Below are 21,975 nucleotides of genomic sequence, written 5' to 3'. Positions count from 1 at the left end.
TGGTTTGAGGGGTGTGAGGCCAGCTCACTGAGTGGACCCATGATGGCCAGAGCCTGCTAGCTCCTGAAACGAATGTTTGTAATTTCCTGACATAGGGACAAAATAAATGGCCCAGGCCTGCCCATAAATATGCATCAGTGCTTCTCTGTGCTGGAATGCTGGGTCTGTGTGTGTTCTCAGAGGTCTCTTTCTGTGGGACATGCTCTACCCACACCTTTCTGCCAGACACAGTGTCTCACTGCCAGCTATGGTTTGGCCTCTGCAGCGTGGGCTGCGAATCTAAAATATTTAAAAAGAAAATCTTGGAAGGAATTTCCCATCATATATTTAATAAATGAAAGTGTGAGGTAGAAATTAAAAGTCCACTGGGGAGTGTAGTTGGAAAATGTAAACCATGTGAGATGTGCCTTTAAAGTTTGAACTCCTCGTTGGCAATTTTCTGCCATGAGAACTCCCTTTAAAGTCCTGTCGGTTGAATTTAATGAGTTCTAAGCTGTGAATGTGAACCTTAGATGAAAAATGTGAACCCAAGAGCTAGGTTGTTCTGGGTTGCTAATTTTTCCACCCCTGCATTTAAGATGTCTGTCAAATAAGTCTTAATGTGCCTGAGTTAATAATGGGAGAGTGTTCTGTCTGATGATGATGGGTCCCTGAGCCCATTGGCAGGTGGACATTTCTGTGGATTTCATAAAAATAAAACTAAAGGCCATGTAATTCTTTATAAACTGAAACAAAAATAAAAGGTAAACATGTAATGGTTAAATGGTAGTGAAAAATGAGAACGTGTTTAACAGAATAGATTTTTAAGTTCCTATTTTATTTTATTTTATTTTTATGTTTTGAGACAGAGTCTTGCTCTGTTTTCCAGGCTGGAGTACAGTGGTATGATCTTGGCTCACTGCAACCTCTGCCTCCTGGGTTCAAATGATTTTAGCGTCTCAGCCTCCCAAGTAGCTGGGGTTATAGGCACATGCCACCACACCGGGCTAATTTTTTTTTTTTTTGGTATTTTTAGTAGAGATGGGGTTTCACCATGCTGGGCAGGCTGGTCTTGAACTCCTGGTTTCAAGCAATCCCCCTGCCTTAGCCTCCCAAAGTGCCAGGATTACAGTTGTGAGTCACCATGCCCGGCTTAAGTTTCAATTTTAACTGGTGGTTTCCTTGGAATATGCTTCTTTTAGGGTTGAGAGTGAAGTAAGATAGTAGTTTGGCATGTATGTGTCCTGTAAGTTTAACGTGTGCTGATCCCTAAGGCTAATTTCATGGCTTTTAATATTTCCATGGATGTTTTTGTCTAATCACTCATAGCCTTTCCCACTTCTTATGTGTTTTGATGTATAGTTTTTGATGCATAGATTTTAAAAGTTCATGAAGATGTTGCTTTAATGTTCAAGAGAGAGATGAAGGTGAATGGAAAATGGAACATTATTTTGTTGGCCTTATTTGGTCATTCTGGTTGTTGCTGGAGAATATGAGAGATTGTGATTCAGGTCAGATACTATCTTGAAATCAAATATGAGTTCCAGATACTCTTAAAGCCCAGATATTTCCAAGGCTTTGCTGACAGCTTAATTATTTCAAGCAGTATTTGATATGGCTGAAGACCTGTTGTCCAAAGAATTTGGATGTCCTTTTGGGCTCTTTTTTCAATGTAAGCCTTGCCAAAAGATGTGAATATCTGCATTGATATAAATGTTAAAATATGGCCAGGCACGTTGGCTCACGCCTGTAATCCCAGCACTTTGGGAGGCCGAGGCGGGCAGATCACAAGGTCAGGAGTTTGAGACCAGCCTGACCAACATGGTGAAACCCCATCTCTACTAAAAACACAAAAATTAGCTGGGCGTGCTGGTGTGTACCTGTAATCCCAGCCACTCAGCAGAATCGCTTGAACCTGGGAGGCAGAGGTTGCAGTGAGCCGAAATCATCCCACTGCACCCAGCCTGGGCAACAGAGCGAGACTCCATCTAAAAAAAAAAAAAAAAGTTAAAATACAGGATTACCATTTCCTTTTACAAAGTAAATTATCATGGGATTCCTTGAAGTGGCACTTCTTCATCTGTGGCTTTGAAATACAATACAATTTTGCAAAACGGAACAATTTCCCCAGTTTTCCAGGATGGAGTCCAGTTTCTCCTGTAATGGTGTCTGATCTGTAGATAGCCACTTCTTTTTCTTCTTCAGATGTTCTCCTAAAAGGTTGGGACTCACAAGTTAAGGTTAGCAAATAAAAACAGGGAAGAGGTGACATGCTGCTCCAGGGCTGTTTGAGAGTTTTCATAGAGAGGCTGCTGCTGGCTTTCTTTTGAAGCTGAGAGCAAACCTCAGTGGTTTTAACTCGTGTCCACTGAATGGTGTAACCCACTAAGTATCAGGGTATAAGGAATATAGGATTTTTCTTTTAAACATTGCCTGAAGCCTGAAGTCCCCGAAGTTTCCCCCGCCCCCTGCTACTTTTAGCATTGCCCAAAATATGATGCCATAGCAAAGAATCTGGAGACATCAGGGAAACTAGCAATTGCATAAGCATGTGAAACTTTTTTAGATGTGCATTGAGGAGTTAGCAAGCCTTAAATGAAAGACACCTTTAGAATACAGTATAGTAGTCTCTCTCCCTGTAACATTTATCTGTATGTTATAGATACAGTTCTAAATTTACTCAAACATGTTTAAATATAGTAAACTGTTTTAATGTAAAACTATCCTTAAAACATTCAGAGAGTTGTCTCTTGAAGCGTTTCATCTGTGGACTCTTGCCAATAGCACTTAGCCACCTAGTGAACGCTGAGTCTTCGGTGAAGTTACAGTGCCAGTGAGTGCGATGTGTTAAGTCCGTGTTTGATTCGCCAGTGAGGACAAATGCACATACTCTGGTTTAGATCCGATTCAGATGATTTCCTACTGTGCTTTGTGAGTCATTCTAATATCATTGGTAAATAATTCCTAAATGAAATCTATGTATTTCTTTTTTACTTACTTGGTTTGGGAAGTCATTGACAGGTGAATGATTTTATAAGCAATGTAATGAGTTGCCAAATACAGCAACTTTTCAAGACACTTGAAGCTTACAAACTTGACATTGTTTTAGCTTTAATTTGCACCAAAGGTGGGTTATCCCTTTGAAATTATTACACAACACTGAGATAAAGGAGAATTCAAGTGCTCAGTCTTAGGGCTAAAGGCAATAGTTTATGGTTCAATAACATATTGGGATGTTGTACCACAATTAATATAATTATTAATAGGTTTTAGAAACATGAAAAGTGTTTGGGATCTAATTCTCAGTGACAATAGCAGAAATGAAAGTCATAATTATTGTGGCTATAAATGTGAGTACATTCATGTGCGTGTGTGAGTAAAGATTGCAATGGAATATGCATCATGAAAATAGTTGTGTTTGGGCAATGGGATTTCTAATACACTCTTTGTCATTGTTGTTTAGTATTTTTTTTTTTAAGACCAAGTTTTTACTTTTTTTTTTACTTTTTACTTTTTTTTTTTTGAGACTGAGTTTCATTCTTTTTGCCCAGGCTGGAGTGTAATGGCGCAGTCTCGGCTCACTGCAACCTCTACCTCCCGGGTTCAAGTGATTCTCCTGCCTCAGCCTCCCAAGTAGATGGGATTACAGGCACCCACCACCATGCCTGGCTAATTTTTTTGTATTTTTAGTAGAGATGGGGTTTCACCATGTTGGCCAGGGTGGTCTCGAACTCCTGACCTCAGGTGATCCGGCCACCTTGGCCTCCCAAAGTACTGGGATTATAGGCGTGAGCCATTGCACCCAGCCAGTATGGTTTAATTTTAAGGAACAAGTTAATTATTTCTTTTAAGCCTTTACAAGAAAAAGAATTGGATGGAAAGAATACCTACAAATACTGGATATTTACATATATATTTTTTGGTTATATGTAACATTTCTTTATAGGAGGGCAGTACACATGAATCCCCATTTGTAAGATGTGATTGGACAGTTCTTTCCCCCTGAAATATCTCTTGAACACGGGGAAGCACATCCCCTTCTCGGTTTTTATTGTTCCTTCCCCTGCATCCTCACCCTTCCTTGTTCCTGATGTTGGAGGTTCATTGAACAATATGTGGCAGCCCAAGGCTTTCAAATTGACATCTGGAGCATGCAGAACATATTCCGGTGGATGGACCAGCATTGGCAGGGTTTTGGGATGGATGAAGAGAGAATCAAGGCCGTTCATTATAAAATGGAGTGATGATTATAGTAGAGGTGATTACATATTTAGTTTTAGTACCTAAATGTCTCCTCCTCTGCATTTAACTTCCAATCTATCAGCAAGTCCTGTGGCTCTACGTCCAAATATATTCTCAAATCCAACCACTTTACTTTTCTTCTTCTCTACTTTGTCTACCCTAGCACTTGCCATCATTGATTCATGCCCGCACATCTACAGCAATACCCTAAACAACCAGGCTGTGCCTACTGTTGCCCTGCATACAATCTTATCTACACATAGCAGCCAGAGTGACCTTTGTACAATGTAAGCCAGATTCTGTAATTCTTTTTTTCAAAATCCTTTCAAGTACTCACTCACCTTGGTCTACAGGACTCTCTCCCTATGTTTAGTCTCCTGCCAACCTGTCCTACCACCTCTTTCCACCTGCCTCTTAGCTGACAAGCACCAGCCACACTGCCTCTGTCTTTGTCCCTTGAGCTCTCCAAAATCATTCCTATCTGAGGCCTTTTGCCCATGCTGCCCTTCATCTTAGAATGCTCAGATCTTTGCATGGTCAGCCCCTTCTTGTCAGCCCACATATCACCACCTGAGAGAGGCTTCTGTGACCACCATAGCTCAAGTATTGTCCCCACTAATTTTATTTTTGTCATAGCACTTATTGCAATCTGAAATTATTTATATTATCCTTTTTTTTTTTTTTTTTTTTTTTTTTTTGAGACAGAATCTTGCTCTGGAGCGCAGTGGCATGATCACAGCTCACTGCAACCTCTGCCTCCCAGGTTCAAGCAATTCCCCTGCCTCAGCCTCCTGAGTAGCTGGGATTACAGGCACCTACCCTGCTAATTTTTTGTTTTTTTAGTAGAGATGGTGTCTCACCATGTTGGCCAGCCTGGTCTTGAACTCCTGACCTCAGGTGATCCACCTGCCTTGGCCTCCCAAAGTGTTGGGATTACAGGCGTGAGCCACCACACCCAGCCATTTATGATACTTTTAAATCCACATCCCCTCTCACATAAAATGTAAACTCTAGGAAGGCAGATACTTTTTGCTCTGAGCTTCCTTTCTACCACCCTAAATAGCACATGGCACATACTAGAAGCTCAGTGAAATATGTTCAATGAATAAACAAGTACATATTCTTCATTATTTTATAAGATGTAAATTGAGGTGATCATATAAACCATAAAATGAGGTTCTTTGCAACTCCAAGATGCTATTATTCTTAGTGTGAGGAAGGCATTATTATAATTATTACACATAATCAGTAGATCATATGTGTTTGATAACTTCTTCCCACTCCATTCCCATTTGTAGTGGTAGAATTCTTTTCTTTTCCTTTTGAAATGGAGTTTCCCTCTTGTAGCCCAGGCTGGAGTGCAATGGCACGATCTTGGCCCACTGCAGTCTCCACCTCCCAGGTCCAAGCAATTCTCCTGCCTCAGCCTCCTGAGTAGCTGGGATTACAGGTGCCTGCCACTATGCCCAGCTAATTTTTGGATTTTTAGTAGAGACGGGGTTTTGCCGTGTTGGCCAGGCTGGTCTGGAACTCTTGACCTCAGATGATCTACCAACCTAGGCCTCCCAAAGTGCTGAGATTACAGGCATGAGCCACCTCACGCAGCCAATAGTGGTGGAATTCTTACACCCATCCATTCAGTTTGTTCTTGTTACTCTAACTGGATGGACTTAAGTATTATCTTTGGCATGTAACAAAATGCAGCTAATTGACACATCAGGAGATTGAATCTGAATCTTGGGCTTTTACAGAGATTGAATCTGAATTTTGGGCTTTTACAGGATTTTCGTTCACATACTGTAGCTAGTAGACTACAGCTTAGAGTTCAAACTGAAAAGCATGGCCACCGACCAGACTTTATTAAATTATGTGCAGGAGAGTTACCTTGGCAGCAAATGAGGCAAATCAATGATAGGTAACTGTCTTTTGGTGGTTTTGTTTTGAGACATGGTCTTGCTCTGTTGCCTAGGCTGGAGTGCAGTGGTGCCATCATGGCTCACTGCAACCTCAACTTCCTCTGCTCAAGCAATCTTCCCACCACAGCCTCCCAAGTAGCTAGGACTACAGGTATGTGCCACCATGCCTGGCTAATTTTTAAAAAATGTTTGTAGGGACGGGGTCTCATTATGTTGCTCAGGTTATGTTTTCTGAGAGCTTAGAGTTCAAGGTAGAAATATTAGTTACAAAAACTTGACAATAAGGATGTAAAACTGAATACTTCCTATCATTTGAGTAAATGAAAGAGAGAGGAAATAAAGTTCATCTGTGAAAATGTCAATTTAACAAGTACTTATCAATCTGATCAGCTTAGCTGTTAAAAAAAAATGTAAATGTGTGACTGTAAGTCATATTGAAACTCATGCTATCGTAAGCAGCTCTCCGTCTGCTTCTAGTTAGAGATGTGTCATACATCTGGGGACCTGGGCCTCAGGCTGTAAGAAAGTAGTTTCAATTAAAAAAAAAAAATCAGTACTTGTAATGGTTTTCTTTCTTATAATATTATACCCAGTAACTTGTATAGGTTGAATTTAGACATAGTGTTATTAAGTTTATTTAATGTGAGAGTGACTGGAGGCTCAACATAAGTTGAATAAAAGCAGATGCAATCAGCTGGCTGTTCAGCTTTGTTTATATCTTTACCCGTAATGTTTGAGGTATCATGTTTTCTGGATTAATAAAATAAATTTCCAGATAAATAAAGTCCAACGTAATTTCAACTATAGGTGCTGGGAATAATTCTGAAATTTAATTATGCCTTTTCTACTAATTTCTACTAAGGCAGGAGTTGTCTTCGTCTTTCATTTGTAGTGAATTTCTGAAAAACGCACCCAAAAAATCAAATAGTAAACTTACATGTTATGAGATAGAGGGAATGTTGAATCTTCATTTTTGTTTTTATTTTACTTTAATTAATTAATTTATTTTGAGACAGAGTCTCGCTCTGTTGCCCAGGCTGGAGTGCAGTGGTGTGATCTTGGCTCACTGCAACCTCTGCCACCCAAGTTCAAGCTATCCTCCCACCTCTGCCTTCCAAGTAGCTGAGACTACAGGCCTGCACCACCATGCCCAGCTAATTTTTATTTTTATTTTTTAAATAGAGAAGGGGTTTCGCTGTATTGGCCAGGCTGGTCTTGAACTCCTGACCTCAAGTGATCTGCCTATGTCGGCCTCCCAAAGTGCTGGGATTACAGGCATGAGCCATCATGCTCGGCTGAATCTTCATTTTTGAATAGCCCAATACCCGTAAATTCCTTAATTATTATTCTTTGGAGTGGATCTGCTCCTTCTGGATGCTTTCAGGCAGGCGAGACCCTTCCCAGGCTGGCACCTCTTGTCCCTGATGCCAAGGCATCTGCTTTTCCATGCTTCAGGCCTCCTTTCCAGTTCCTTCCAAAGGGGCCTAAACTCTGTTCCCTTATTAGGAGGTGGGTACCTGGTCCCTTTGGGGATAGTTTAGGGAAGCTATGCCACCTCTGTGGTAGCAACTGAAAATGTGGCCCATGGACCAGCAGCATCACATCACCTGGGAGCTTGAGAAATATAGAACTCACCCCCATCCCATACTAACTAAATAAGCAGCGACGTTTTCAGAGCACACCCAGGTGACCCCTTATGTTGTCTCCACATCTTTCAATACGACACAGTCCTAACACTTTAGCCCCCAGCCCCAAGACTAAAGGAGGGAACATTCTCCTGATGTCTTGCCAGGCTCCGACTCATGGTATTGTGGGATCTGCAGGTGGCCTCGCTTAGGAGGAACTCTGGGCTGGGGCTGCTGGAGGCAGAGACTGCAGCATGCTGCTGCTTCCACCGGGGCTTAGCAGGTGTTCCGTGCCCTACATGAGGGTGTGTCTTAATTTTCCTTCTCACTCAACGATGTTCTCAGGGCCTCCTGGGGTTGCCAAGACACTGCTTTTCACTGCACTGGACATTTGCGTTCCTGCAGTTCGTATCCTCTTCCCTTGTGGCTCTTATTTTCTGCCATCATTTCAGACTATGGCATCATGCCCCTGCTTCTGGGTGAGTGTGTCAAGAGAGGGGGAAGGAAGACTTCTACCATGCAGAGGGTGACCTGACTTCCTGTTTTGCGGTTGTAACTTAGGGGAGGACCTCAGATTGTCAGAGGAGACAGGAAAAGCAGGAGTTGGGTTATAAGTGCAGTCAGATCAGATGGAGAGGTGGCATTAAAGTGAATGGACTTTCTTTTCCTGTGTCCGTGAGTAGGAGAAATGTTTTAGTTACTTGCTGCGTCATGGATGTGGTAGCCAGGGCTGTTTAATTACCTGAGAAGTGGGGCTAATTGTATCTTGAACAATGAATCACTTTCCTGGCATAATTTTCTCTGCGCCCAATTATTACCATATAAAAGTTGTCAGTGCTGGCCCTCAGAAGTGGGATTTGAAGAGGGGGAGTTAATAGGAAGCTGGCAGGAGCTGGGGCTGAGTGGGAGCAGAGCTGATCATAGCGGGGTGCGGATAAGTAGGCATTTTCTCAAAAGGTTGTAGTGGACCTGGTTCTAGTTTCTATCCAGGTGTCTGGGATAATCATGTGGATACTATTAACCCCAGCAGTCAACATTATTAAACACTTCAGTGCCAGACATGGTAACATAAACATACATTTATGTTATTACATTTACATGTATAGTCTCATTTAATATTTACAGCCCTCCTGTGAGGTAGATGCTATTGTCATTTGCTTTTTGTAGTTGAGCAATGTGCAGCACAAAGCACACAGGCAGCTTGCCCAAGGTCACATAGCTTGGGGCTATGTGACCCCAGACCCTCTGTCATAACCACCACTCGATCCAGAGGAAGTAGATTGGGGTGGAATGGGGCGGGGTTTGGAAGTACAGAGTGAACATTTGGAAAGTGTTAGATATTAAAAAGGATCATTTTAGGAATTGTGTTGGAAAATAGAGTGAAATGAGAATTGTTTTTAAAAGCCTGGCCATTGTTAATGGAGCTTGGAAAAGCCCCAGCCTCTTTTTGGAGCTGGTGGAGGTCACACTCCCTTGGCTCCTTACTAAGTGATTTCCTCTAAGCTCCAGATAGACCTTCCTAGAATCTGCTTGTGGTGTTGGGTTGGTAGTCAGCAGACCTCCTTCCATGTTCCTTCTTTGCCTGCTGTTTCCCTGTTAAGCTGTGCTAATGGGGGCACCAGGGGAGTTCTGGAAGACTGTAGGAAGGAGAAGGGACACGCTTCATCCTACTGTTCTTGTCAGCTTAGCTTTGGAAAGGGTCTTTCCCTCTGCCAGCAGTAGTTGGTTTCCATTTCCAGTTTCCTTCTACCTCTTGGAGCCAGCCTCCTGCCACCCGCTGAGATGCCATCCCAGTCCCATGTAGACCTTCAGAAAGGGCTCCTCTTCAGAGGTCAGGGTCCCAGCCCTGCAGATTTCCTCCTAAATGTGTAGAGTCTAATAACCCCCACCTCCTCCCTTTGATTCCTACAGTCCTACCCAAGGAGTGGTAGCTGCTTCCTATAGCTTCCTGAGTAACTCTGTGTTACTCAGTCTTTTCCATTCTCTAGCACCTGTTGAATAAGATCTTCATATTAAATAATATCTGTCGCATTACATAGTATTGCTTCCATTTTCCTAATAGCCCCTGACTAATTAATTTCCCCAAGCCCTAGAATCCTGGCAGAGGTGTGGCGAGAGAAGCTGATATGCAGGAGGGAACCATGGTTCTCAAATCTAAGGATATGGGTGAATTGCTGGAGAAGCTAATTAAAAATGCAGATCCCAGGCCTCCAGTTGTAATAATTGTGATTCAATAGGTTGGATATAGGGTTAAGAATCTGCTTTTTAAACAGACATCTTAAGTGTGGCTGATGTAGTTATCCTTTTCCTGAGGCTTTGAAAAAATCTGCCCAAATCCAGGGCCTTCCCGTGGGGTTATTTCTTGACTCTGGAGTTGTTGTACTGGGGCTTAGACACCAATTTTAATTTTTTTTAATAGAGCGTGGGCTGTGGATATGCTAATAACCTTTGATTGAAGACCACCAAGGTTGTATGTTGCCCCTGGAGGCTGAAAATCCAACCCTTGTTTAGCCCACAAGCTCTGATGCAATTAGTGGGGAGAAAAGAGCTTTTCCCCCTAACTGGGTATTGTCCACATGTCAGGCCCTGCACTCCGTTGTGTCCAGTCAGAGGGATTCCTTTTTCTTATTTATGCAAAGCCAACGTGTCTATAGCTGCAAAGAAGGGATGGAGTGGGACTGACCTGGAAGTAGGGACTAGCTCTTCTTTTTGCATTTAGAGCCCTTCCCATTTACAGGTGGCTTGAGGTTGAAGCAGTAAGGAATCAGAAGCCACCACCACACCATACATATTCAAACCAGGACACTTGTGCCTTTTGGCCTTGCCAGTGGGTGTATCCGTTTATCTGCGTGAATAGCAATAGACATTTCTTTGTGGAATGTTTGGCTTCCATTTGGTTGATTTAATCAGTAAAACAAGTGGGTTTTGCTGGGAGGAGTTGGATTATCCCTTCCAAGCAGAACAGGAAGTTTTTCAATATTGCCAGATCGTTGGACTTTGAGTTTGCAGGGGGCAAGGACTTCAAAGTGACCGTTTACTGACTATAAAAGTCAGATTTTCTCTGTAGGAGTGTGTCCAGCCTACAGTCTAGTGCCTGATGCAGTGTTCCCTGGCATGGATTTCGAGGGCTGTTATGGGCTCTTGTCTGTCCTTCATGTTGTTGTTCAGTGTTTTATATCATCTCTCTGTGCTCACATAGAATTATTGAAGGCCCTAGTTCATATTAGCTTGCCAGGTTTTGTGTGGCTCCTACATGCTGAGCAGGGGCCAGTGGATTCAGTTTTTAAAAATTGAAATTCAGATAGAACATTGCTCTTCAGAATGAGCTCTCCTATGAGACCTGACTTTAGAATTGAACTGGATGTTCTGCAAATCAGAAATGCCTGAAGGCAGAGAGCTTCCCTAGGCTTGTACCTTGAAGTTAACTGCCACATCCCCCACAGCGACCTACTTAGAGATAACACATTAAGTAAAAGTGCTCTTCCCCTTGCTTTAGGTTATATAGCCCACCAGTGCCTACTGTCCTCCGTGTAGACCCGACTTGGAGCACACTTCACCTCCCTTGTCTACCGGTGTCTTCCCCAGTGATGGGCTGATGTGCATTCCATTCACTTAGCCAATACTCGTGGAGGCCTCCTGTGTCCCAGGCAGTGGTCTAGGTGGAAGGGCTGATTCTAGGAATGATAAGGCCGGAGGAGACCGCTCCACAAGCATGGAAGTTCTAGGATGAGGTACATAGAGAGTCCCCGCCTGGGAACGGTGAGGAAGTGACTAATTCTCCTTGGGGTTGTTCAAGAAGGCAACATCTCAAGTGATTCATTCATAGCTCGGGCGGGCTAGGTTGTCCTCTCTTCTCCCTATACTCTCCATCGAAATGAAGTAATCTTTTTCTTAAAAGGTAAACAGCTTCACTGGCAGAAAGGTTATGTGTTTTACTCCAGGTTGCATGTTCGTCAGTATCAATATTAGGACTAAAATCCTATAATAGAGTTTTAGCTTTGAGGGGCTGAACCTCTGAGTAAGTGCTCTTGAGACTAATGTTAAATGTTTTTGTTTTTGTTTTTAAACCGGCAAGCAATCATATTCCCAGAGTGATTTTTTAAAAATCTATTGTGTTTCATTAAGAAAACAAAAATGCCTAGAAGTAAATTCCAATATTAATCATGTTGAATTAGATGGAAATTAGAGTCTGTTCTTTTTTAGCTCCTTATCTCACGCATGCGACTCATCTGGTGGCTGGCTTGAATTTACCTAGACTCCCTAATAATAATTTTCATTATCATTGAAAGTTATTACAATTAGTAAGTTATTGAATTTCTTTATATTAGGTATCCCAATCCACATACTTTCTGCAAGTTCAGTAAGTGTACTCACTGTAGGGTTTTTTGTTTTTTTTTTTTTAATTGTTGCTTGAGATGTAGCTTGTGGTCCAAGGTGAATTTATTTACATTTGTTCTGATTTGATTCCTCTATCTCTTTTAAAATCAGAACCGAGGACTATTTATTTTTCTGTGGTATTACCAGATGGTTCTTGATGAGTTATATACAAGGGCTGCTTGTCTTCAGTGAGGTCTGTGACCTCTAAATGTTTTAACAGGCTTTCTCAGGTAAGGTAGTTTATCCAGGTCAGTGGTGAAACGTAAGTACATTTCACTGAGTGGCCATTAATCCACCTCATCCTACTCTTTGCTTTTTATGTTTTATTTTATTTTTTTGGTAAGCTCTAAATCTTTTCCAGCAACCCTGGAAGGAGGCTCTACTAACTTGTTCTTTTGACGGAGGCAGAAGGACAAAACTTAGTCAGCATGGTGGTGACACAAACCAGGTCACTTAGGAGGGTCACCAGTTTGTAGCTGCCTTGAGAAACATGGTCTTGCTGCGCTGGGCTCAGTGGAGGCGAGCGGTTTGTGCACTGTTATCCAGACAGGCCAGCAGGAGCGTCTGTTTTATAAATTAATGCGTAGGGCAAGTTGTGTGTGTCTCACCGTTACTGTTGTCTTTGACTTGAGATTGCACTGTGCACATGTTCCTGCCACATAGAATGCACCAGATGACAGAAAAGTCGCTGTGATAAGGTTTTCTTTCTGTGTGAAATAGTAAGACGAGGAGAATGGTGACATGTAGTAGATCAGTTTGGGTCAATGTGCCGAATAGATGCTCATACTATGTTGAAACATATGACATGACCATTTTCGATCTAGAAAAATGGCAGTTTCACACTTGCAATCTAATAATTTCAAATTGGGACCATCAGGTAAGGAAAGGTGTACCTTTGAAGGCGAATAGCAGTAACACACTCAGGCAAAATAACAGCCTGTGGTGAACTTTTATTTGACTCACAATGCTTTTATATTTAAAAAATTAATCGTCAACCTTATTATATTAGGAGATGTCACACAGAATTCTGGATTTTCAACCTTTCTGCAAAATTCTGACTGTCTTGCTATGCCAGGTCAACGATCTCAGATGGTGACAGTTGGCTGAGGCAGAGTGGCAGTTGTACTCCTGTAGAGCTCACGTGTGTGTCCATTCGTCCAAGTCCTCTCCTGGCCAGCTTCTGGTCCTCATGTGACTGACTGGCCTGTGGGCTTTGAGGTTGGCTACATGATATAAATAGAGCTCAAAGAGTAATAAGCTGGGGAAAGGCAGGATTAGAATAAATCAGCTGAACCAAAGCCATTTGTTTTGTTTACTATCCATCACCAGCTAGCACCTCTAAAAAGAAAGCCTGAGCCCACTCTTGACTCTGTTCACTGGCAAAGGACAGCTAAGCATACTTAAGGAGTCCTTGCATGTGCTAAGAGATGGTCAAACTCTTATTAAAGTTCCGACTTTGTGCTTCTCATTTAAATATAATATGGTGATTAGAACTTCCTTCCAGGGACTGTAACTAATGTTACAGGCTAATGTGATGCCTTGAAATCTTGCCATTTATGGGAAGGGGTTACTGGACAATTGACATCTTAACTTTAACATAAAGTTCTTATGGACTAATTTTTTTTAAAAAAGTACTAGATGTTTATTGCTACATTGTTCATATGGGGATGAAAACTAGAATTAAAGGGGATACTCATCAACAGAAGGAGGGCTGAATAAATTATGGTACATTAATACTATGAAATATTATGTGGTGTTAAAGTGACAAATTGACAGGACACCAGTTGACCTGGAGGGATTTCCCTAAGGAGCAACGCTAGCTAAGATTTAATTAGTGCTTACTATGTGCTAGGCACAGTTTCAAAGGCTTTTTGTGTGTTAACTCATTTAATCCTCACAACCACTCTATGAGTGAAGTAGCATTATTGCCATCTTACCAATGAGGAAACTGAGGCATGAAGAAGTTAGGCAAGTCATCCAAGCATAAGCAGTTAGTATGTGGCAGGGCCGGGATATGAACCCATGCAATCTGGATTGACATAGATATTTTAAAATAACTTTTTTTTTTTTTTTTGAGATGGAGTCTCACTCTGTCACCCAGGCTGGAGTGCAGTGGCACGATCTCGGCTCACTGCAGCCTCTGCCTCCCGGGTTCAAGTGATTCTCCCACTTCACCCTCCTGAGTAGCTGGGATTACAGGTACGCGCCACCACGCCCGGCTAATTTTTGTATTTTTAGTAGAGACGGGGTTTCACCATGCTGGTCAGGTTGGTCTCAAATTCCTGACCTTGTGATCCGCCTGCCTTGGCCTCCCAAAGTGCTGGGATTACAGGCGTGAGCCACCGTGCCCGGCCTTAAAATAACTTTTTAAGGTTAGATATCAAAGTACATTATACATGACAATCTTTGCTATGGAATATTAATTCACAGCTGTTTCTGAATTGGATTATCTCTTATATTTTAAACTCTTATGCTCATCGTGCTGTATCAGACTTTAGAAATCATTTAGTTCTTTGGTTTCCAAATTTAGCTCTCCTAGCCTCTCTTTTAAACCAGTCAGATCTTCCTGGTGCTAAGCAAAATGAAACTCAGTTCTGACCCTGAGCCACTTTGCCCTCTTTTCCCTTGGGTGCCATATAAACAGTAGATATAGTTTACCTCCTTTATGTCACAGATGGAGAAATGAGTCCCAGAGAGAGAGCCTAACATTTATTGAGTCGATGTTTTCCAGGGATGTGAAACATATTATGTTATGAAGCCTTAAAGGTGTATTTTATTATGCCCGTTAAGGAAGCTGAAGTCTAGATAGCAGTTAGGTCCAAAGTCACAGAGGGAAAATCAGTACCATGTTTGGATAGAATCCCTGTCTAACCTTCTTTTCAAGGCTCCTACTAACCTAAGATGGGAACTACAATGAGCCTTTCAACTACCAGAGGCCTTTCAGTTGAATCTTGCCATTTGCTGTTGACTTAATCAGGAAGTTTCTAAGAACTTCTAATTAGTGTGGCATTCTCTGCCATAGGTGTTAGTGGAAGAATGATTTGAACAGACATTTCAAGGCTTTTGTATTAGTCTGCTTGGGCTGTTGTAACAAAATACCATACACTGAGTGACTTAAACAACAGAAATGTATTTCTCACAGTTCTGGAGTCTAGGAAGTCCAGATCAATGTGCTGACCAATTCAGTTTCTGGTGGGCTCTCTTGCTGGCTTGTGAACAGGCACCTTCTTGCTGTGTCCTCATATGGCAGAGAGGGAAAGTAAGCTCTCTATTGTCTCTTCTTGTAAGGATACTAATCCTATTGGACCAGCGCTCTGTCCTGATGACCTCATTTAACCTTTAATTACCTCCATAAAGGTGGTAATTATCTGTTAACTGTATCTCTAAATATAGTCACATTGGGGATTAGGGCTTCAACATAGACATTTTAGGGGAACACAGACATTCAGTCCACAACAGCATTTCAGTCATCCCTGTTAACCTCTGCAGAGGAAGTGATCCTATAGAAGGATTTATTCCACTTGAAACAGGAATGGTCACCTTTGGCACTTTATCATCTAGTGAACTGCCTGCTACATGGCAGGGATTTAATTACTGTTTGTTGATGAATTAATATAAGCAAATATCTTTTTGCTGCTTTTTTTTGTGCCTAAAGTTTTCTTGGAGCTGTTAAGCACATTCTTTCACATTTGGTGATCAGGTAGTGATGTTTCAAGAAGGTTTTGCTTTGGTAGACTCTAGGAACATTGCGTCATGTGATGGAAGTACCACTAAATTAAGCATAAAGGAATAGGTGTCGTGTAACAGAGAGGGCAAGGAGAAGAAATCACGGAAAACCTGGGTTAAGGAGAGTTGCTGTTATTAAACAGAAAATTTAGGTTTGAGCTTTGTGACAGGACAAAAAAGGGAAATATGATGTGACATATTTCTTATTATCTGTTAAGTTACTTGGGAGGAAGACATTTTTACCCTAGCACTAAATGCAAAGAGGAAGTTACTGTGTGAGTCATAGGAGTAGGGACTTTGAACATACTGTTGAAACTGCATTTGACAATAGTAGCGATTTTTGCAAAATAAACACTGTAGTTTTTCATGTTAATTTCATATAGACCTTAGTGAAATGCAAAGTTGTAATACTAAATTATATTTCCATGAAATATTTCTTTGGATAACTGAAAGTATAAAATGCAAGTGTGCAGTGTTCTGGTTATTTACCTTATTACCAGCAGCAGTACGGAGGGGAAAATGAGAAGAGGTGTCAACTAAAGGAAAAACCTGCATCATGGTATTGAACGTGAGGAATCTCTTACCTCTGATTGCCGTTGACATAATCACTATCTAAAACTTCCAAGTAGCTGTTCTTAGTCGGGAATTACTTAGCAAAAGTGAATTGAGATAGAATGACTTAAAAGAGTGAACTGAAAAGATTTAAAGCCGCGCCCACTTAACTTGTGCATATGTGCATACAGGCCATAATCCTATAGAATGATTTATTGCACTTGAAATAGGAGTCAGGAATAAAATGAGAAATTCATAAAATGTTAAGAACTCTTATTCCCAAAGCGGTGCATGATACTTCATTGAAAATATGCTACTAATGTTAATGAGTCATGTGTCAATATCATATATTGTTCAAAATAAATACAAGTTGCTGTTCAGCATAGTAATTGCTCCTATTTTATTTCATGTTGCTAACACTTGTCCAATTCCTGTATTTACAAGCCCCACATTTTTTAGCTTCCTCTTAAACTAATCAGCAAAGTGCATAAAAACCCTTAAAGCAAGACAGTCTTGGTATTATTTCTAAATGTCCTTTAGAATTATGCAGTTACGTCACCTCCTTTCCTTTCAAAGCATGGATTTACTCTAATCCTGGGAATCCTAATCTAGTACTAGCAGACTTCAAACTTTTGATCATCACTTACAGTAAAACATGTCATACTAAAGCTTGGGTGTAAGTGAAACGAAAGTTTCATAAAGCAGTTTTTACCCTTAGTACATTCTGATGCTTCCCTTAAACAATGCTGGCCTCCACCCGGTAAGTTGATTGCGTGGCCAGTGGATCCTCACTGGCAATTTGTAAAAACACCAACCTGGTGCACAGAATTGTAGATAAGGAATAAGGATGACTAGGGTCCTAATCCTGTGCTTTCCAGTTGCTGCAGGAAACACATCCCTATCCTTTACAAGACCCTGTTTTCTCATTCATAAAGTGAGGGGGTTGGACTTGATTCTCTTTAAGGTGCCTTTCCACCTTTAACTTTGTTCTTGGTTTCTTCTATAGTTGAAGGGAAATCTTTGGATTTAGAGTAGAATCTCCCAAATTGTTTAATGAATGATTAAATCCATTCATGTTGTGACAATGATCTCAGGTCACAAAGCTTCATAATTCTGTCTAGAGATGAGAAGTAGCCAGTTGTTCCTTAGTCAGCTGTGGTTGTAAAGCAGTAACAATTCTGTAGTTGTAAAGCTCTAATAAAATATTTTTCTCACCACCTACCCCTCCGTGTTTTTAGAATTCTTATTTTTTGTTCTTTGGAGGTTAGGAGACTTTTATTGTCAAGGACTTAACTATGAGAGGTATCTCTGTATTACATATGCTTGTTTTGTCCTTTCTGGGAAATTAATTTATTCTTTCCTGTTTTTGAAACTCCTTGATTTGTGAATGTTCTGGAATGTGGATTAAGGATGGAGAAGCTGAGCTGGGGGGAGATTTATTGCAGGTAGAGCTGAGGATGGTTTCCCACCAGCTGCTAAAGATGTTAGTTGATTTCCCTGCTGGGTACCAGGCCTAGTGCTAACCAGCTGCATAGCACTTTCTCTGTGGCTCCCTTCAGTGATAGTGTCTTGTTCCGGAGACTGGAAAATATACTTTGCTATCAACAGACTTTTTGTAGTGTTTGGCTCTGCCATCTGGACCATTCTGGATTGAACCCAGTGGTCTGTGATATGCAGGCCCAGTGAAGCCAACCTAGTGGGACCTGGAGTAGCAGCCAATGGGGTAGCAGCTGATGGATGAGCAGTGAGATTAGGGAGAGGAAGGCCCTTTGAAGCAACCTGTCCATAACACTCTCTTTCCAAACAGCTCTAGCAAATGAGGCTCATGCAGACCCTCGTCTGGGTTGTTTGTCTTCTGTTGAACCTTATAAGATGGAAGAAAGTTTTTTCCTAGCAAGGCCAAAACAAGTGAGGAAGGGAAGCATGTGCTCTGGCTTGTGGGAGGTAGAACAAAAGCACAGATCTCGGAGTCTGGCAGACATGATGCTGATACTGGCTCAGGTACTTATTAGCTCTATGTGACCTTGGGCAAGTTTTCTGAGTCCCAGTTTTCTCACATGTAAAATGAGGCTAGTGATAAAAATGTACAGGCTCATAAGGAGTCAAGTGCCTACTGTGCAGTGAGTGGTCAGTATGTGTGTGTGGATTTTCTTTCCCAGTGAACACAAATTGGGCTTCCCTGGAATGGTAGTCTTTAAGTTGGAGACCTGGGTTTGGAGGAGTAGAGTGATCTGCTGGGGTTGCCAAGTCGGGGGCAGACCTGATGATGAGGCCACAGGGCAGAAGAAAGGGCAGAGCTTCAGCCCTGTAAACACCCATTTGGGCCCTTCCTTGGGGTGGGAAAGCCCTGATTCGCACTAGAAATGTCATGCCTTTCTATCACATAAATTAGGAAAGCTAATACTGATCTCTCTTGTTGCCAAATACTCCCCTGCTTTCCCTTTTATGATGCTATTTGATGAATCATTTGAGGAGTATTACCTGGAGAAAAACTTTGGGGAGAAAGATTGTCACCTCTGACCACCTTTGCACAATCCTGAGTGCAGGCTGTTTCTCTTGTTGGCTATCTTGCAGTGGTAGAGGATTTATGTGATGAGAATGGCATTTTTGGTATTATTTGCAGAATTGAGATGCCTTAACCTGAAAACCTTTTTGCCCCTATGGAGTATAAAGCCGATTAGGAGCTCTTTGTGCTCTGCCGCAAATCATTACATGTCTACATTTTGCTCTTATGAAATATGGATAATGACATGACTCTGTCTCTTAGGAGTCTGAGTGCATTAGCTAATGATCATGAAACCTTAGAAATAGAAAATTTATATGAATGTCAAGAGCTTTTGTAATTACACATTTGCATCATTTTGCTTGGCATCCTTGAAAGTTGTGCTTTCAACATGAGAATACTAGGGTTGATTCTTGTTTTTCTCATTGTGGAGCAAGCTCTGAAGAAATAAGCCCAAAGAGTGTTCAAACAGATCAATTATCTCAGCTTCTCGTGAAAGCCCTGAAGTAGCGTCTAAAGAGTGGTTTGGTTTGGGCTGAGGTGGAAGAAGAGCTTGAGATATTTTAAAGACACTCAAGCTAGAAAATACCAGGAACTGAGAATGGAAATGGCCTTCATGCAAGGTTGTATGTAGATGCTCATGTCCCTTGTCTCCTGTGTCCTCAGAAATACCTTGTCTGGAAAATGCAGTTTTTTTTTTCTCCTCCAGATAATTATTTTAGGATTTAAGAAACTCTTTTTAAAAAAAGATGTCAAATGGTAATGTTCTGAATACCCTGAGTAGAAGAGTTTAAAAAAATTGATCTTTAGGAAAATAGTTACAGATAGTAACCTCACAGTGTGCCATTTGATCGCTGATGTTGTTTTTATTTCATTGCAGGCAGTGGAGCTACTGCTGTGGTTCAGGCAGCCCTATGCAAACCCAGGCAAGAACGTGTAGCAATAAAACGGATCAACTTGGAAAAATGCCAGACCAGTATGGATGAACTATTAGTAAGTAACAGTGCAGGGAATATCTGCTGGTTGCTTTTCTTAATCTATGGGTATATGGGGATGGTTGGGAGAAGAGCAAGGTGTTATCTCCTATTTTGACATATGCTTTTCTTGGAAAGCAGCCCCTACCACTTCCTACTTCCCAGATTAATGGGACTGTACCTTATGATTGTGTTGTATAATGAACACCTTCCTTTGCTTTGAGAAACAGCATTTTGCTCAGTTCGAATAATCCCAAGGTGAGAATGGCCTCAGCGTTGGCACTCCATTTGCTGTATCAGGGGCACACACTGTGGCGTGACCTAACATGACAGGATTACTGACTGCAGTTTTGGATGGTGAGCTTCTGGCCCTCCATCTAGAATGTGTGACACAAATGGAAGTTGTCCCCCAAAGTATTTGTTGGTCATTTTAGCTTTCATAAATTATAGCATCACACAAATTTGAGTTATTTTTTTTAAATGCTCTGTAGCTTGCATTTGGCTAATGAGAGGAGTTTGTTTTTCTTAATGTGGCAATTTGTACTTCTTATTCTAAATGAGTACCTTATATAAATAATTGGAGCTTGTCAGTGTGGATATGACTATGGTAGCAATGGTTGGTTGAAGGAACATTTGCTTTTGGCTTAGCTGACTCATTATTAAATGAACAGCTTGGCAAACGGTTATTAGTTGCCCGGCAAACTGTGAAGCGTTTGAGGGTTTAATCTCATAAATATCATTGTTGTTCTACCAGCCAATTTTCTTTTTTTCCCTTTTGGCCATTTATTTGAGGATAATAGAAAACTGCAGTGGAGGAGTTAACTGATTGGTTATCCCCACACTAATCCCAGTACAAATATTAGTCCAGTAGCTCCATACAAGCTACAAAGTATAATGACAGTTGGCTGCAAATGAAGAAGCCTTTTGTTACAGTCTACATTGAGAATGGAATGTCATTAACAACAGCTTTTTGTCTTTACTCAGAATATAGCTTTTATTTTAGGCTTAATTACAGTACACTATAGTATAAATTAAGTACAAGAATAAAGCTGTACTTTTCCAGATCTGTTTGGCCTTACATTTTAAATTAGGCTACACAATGCATAGATTTCATTGGGTTTTATTGAAGCAATGGATTGCCCGCTAAAACTCGAAGAGAACCAGGGCTTCCACAATTTAATGTTAATTTTTGAAATTTGCATACATTTAAGGCTTTTACTGGCCTTGAAATTTCAGCTGTGCTTTGCTCTTACTGAAATTCCTACTGCATGCTACTTGTCTGTTGCTTGCTATCCTAGTGACCACTAATATTGTGCCTTTGTCACCCAATCAGTTTTCAAGGTCACTTTCTCTGAGTTGGAAAAAGCATTTTATAAACTGTGGGGAGAGTTGGGTCCTGCTTCTGCCACTAAACTTGTTTTCACTTTAGTAGAGTTACACAACAGCTCTGCGTGATTTAAAAAGAGTTGAATTGCAAGTTTTCTTCTAAGATCCCTTTAGGAATCCTGAAATTCTGTGGCTATGCATAAGTGTACTTTAACATTTAAAAAAATATTTGGAGTATGCATTTAAATGTATGTACTGTTTGGATGTATCACTCAAGAATTTGCCTATGATAGTTGTGTTTTCGTTTTTGTTTTGAGATGGGGTCTCACTCTGTTACCCAGGCTGGAGTGTAGTGGCACGGTTTCGGCTCACTGCAACCTCCGCCTCCTGGGTTCAAGTGATCTCCTGCTTTAGCCTCCCAAGTAGCTGGGATTACAGGCATGCACCACCATGCCTGGCTAGTTTTTGTATTTTTAGTAGAGACAGGGTTTCGCCATGTTGGCCAGGCTGTTCTCGAACCCCTGACCTCAGGTGATCCGTCTGCCTCGGCCTCCCAAAGTGCTGGGATTACAGATGTGAGCCACCGCACCCGGCTGATACTTGTGTTTGATTGTGGTATTCTGTTAGAGGTCTCAGCCATTTTTTTGCCGTTAACAGAATATTGATACAGAATATGTGTAAGGCTTGTGTGTACTTGTGCCTGACAGTTCTGGAGCCTGCCTTCTGGTTTGATGCTATGGTCTCTGGTCTCTACC

At 41.3% G+C, this 21,975-nt stretch overlaps 1 protein-coding gene across 1 annotated transcript in view; it reads left to right on the top strand.

The window, feature by feature from the left end:
* STK39 (serine/threonine kinase 39) overlaps positions 1-21,975 on the top strand; it is a 300,756-nt gene that overhangs the window by 46,019 nt on the left and 232,762 nt on the right. The window contains exon 2 of the mRNA XM_024243646.3: positions 19,801-19,913. Coding sequence (XP_024099414.1) covers positions 19,801-19,913 — 113 coding nt within the window. The remainder of the gene's footprint in view (positions 1-19,800; positions 19,914-21,975) is intronic.

This window comes from Pongo abelii, chromosome 11 (genome assembly GCF_028885655.2).
Source record: "Pongo abelii isolate AG06213 chromosome 11, NHGRI_mPonAbe1-v2.0_pri, whole genome shotgun sequence".
Taxonomy (NCBI): domain Eukaryota; kingdom Metazoa; phylum Chordata; class Mammalia; order Primates; family Hominidae; genus Pongo; species Pongo abelii.
The sequence above is the reverse complement of the archived record's forward strand: the minus strand, read 5'-3'. Positions and strand labels throughout refer to the sequence as shown.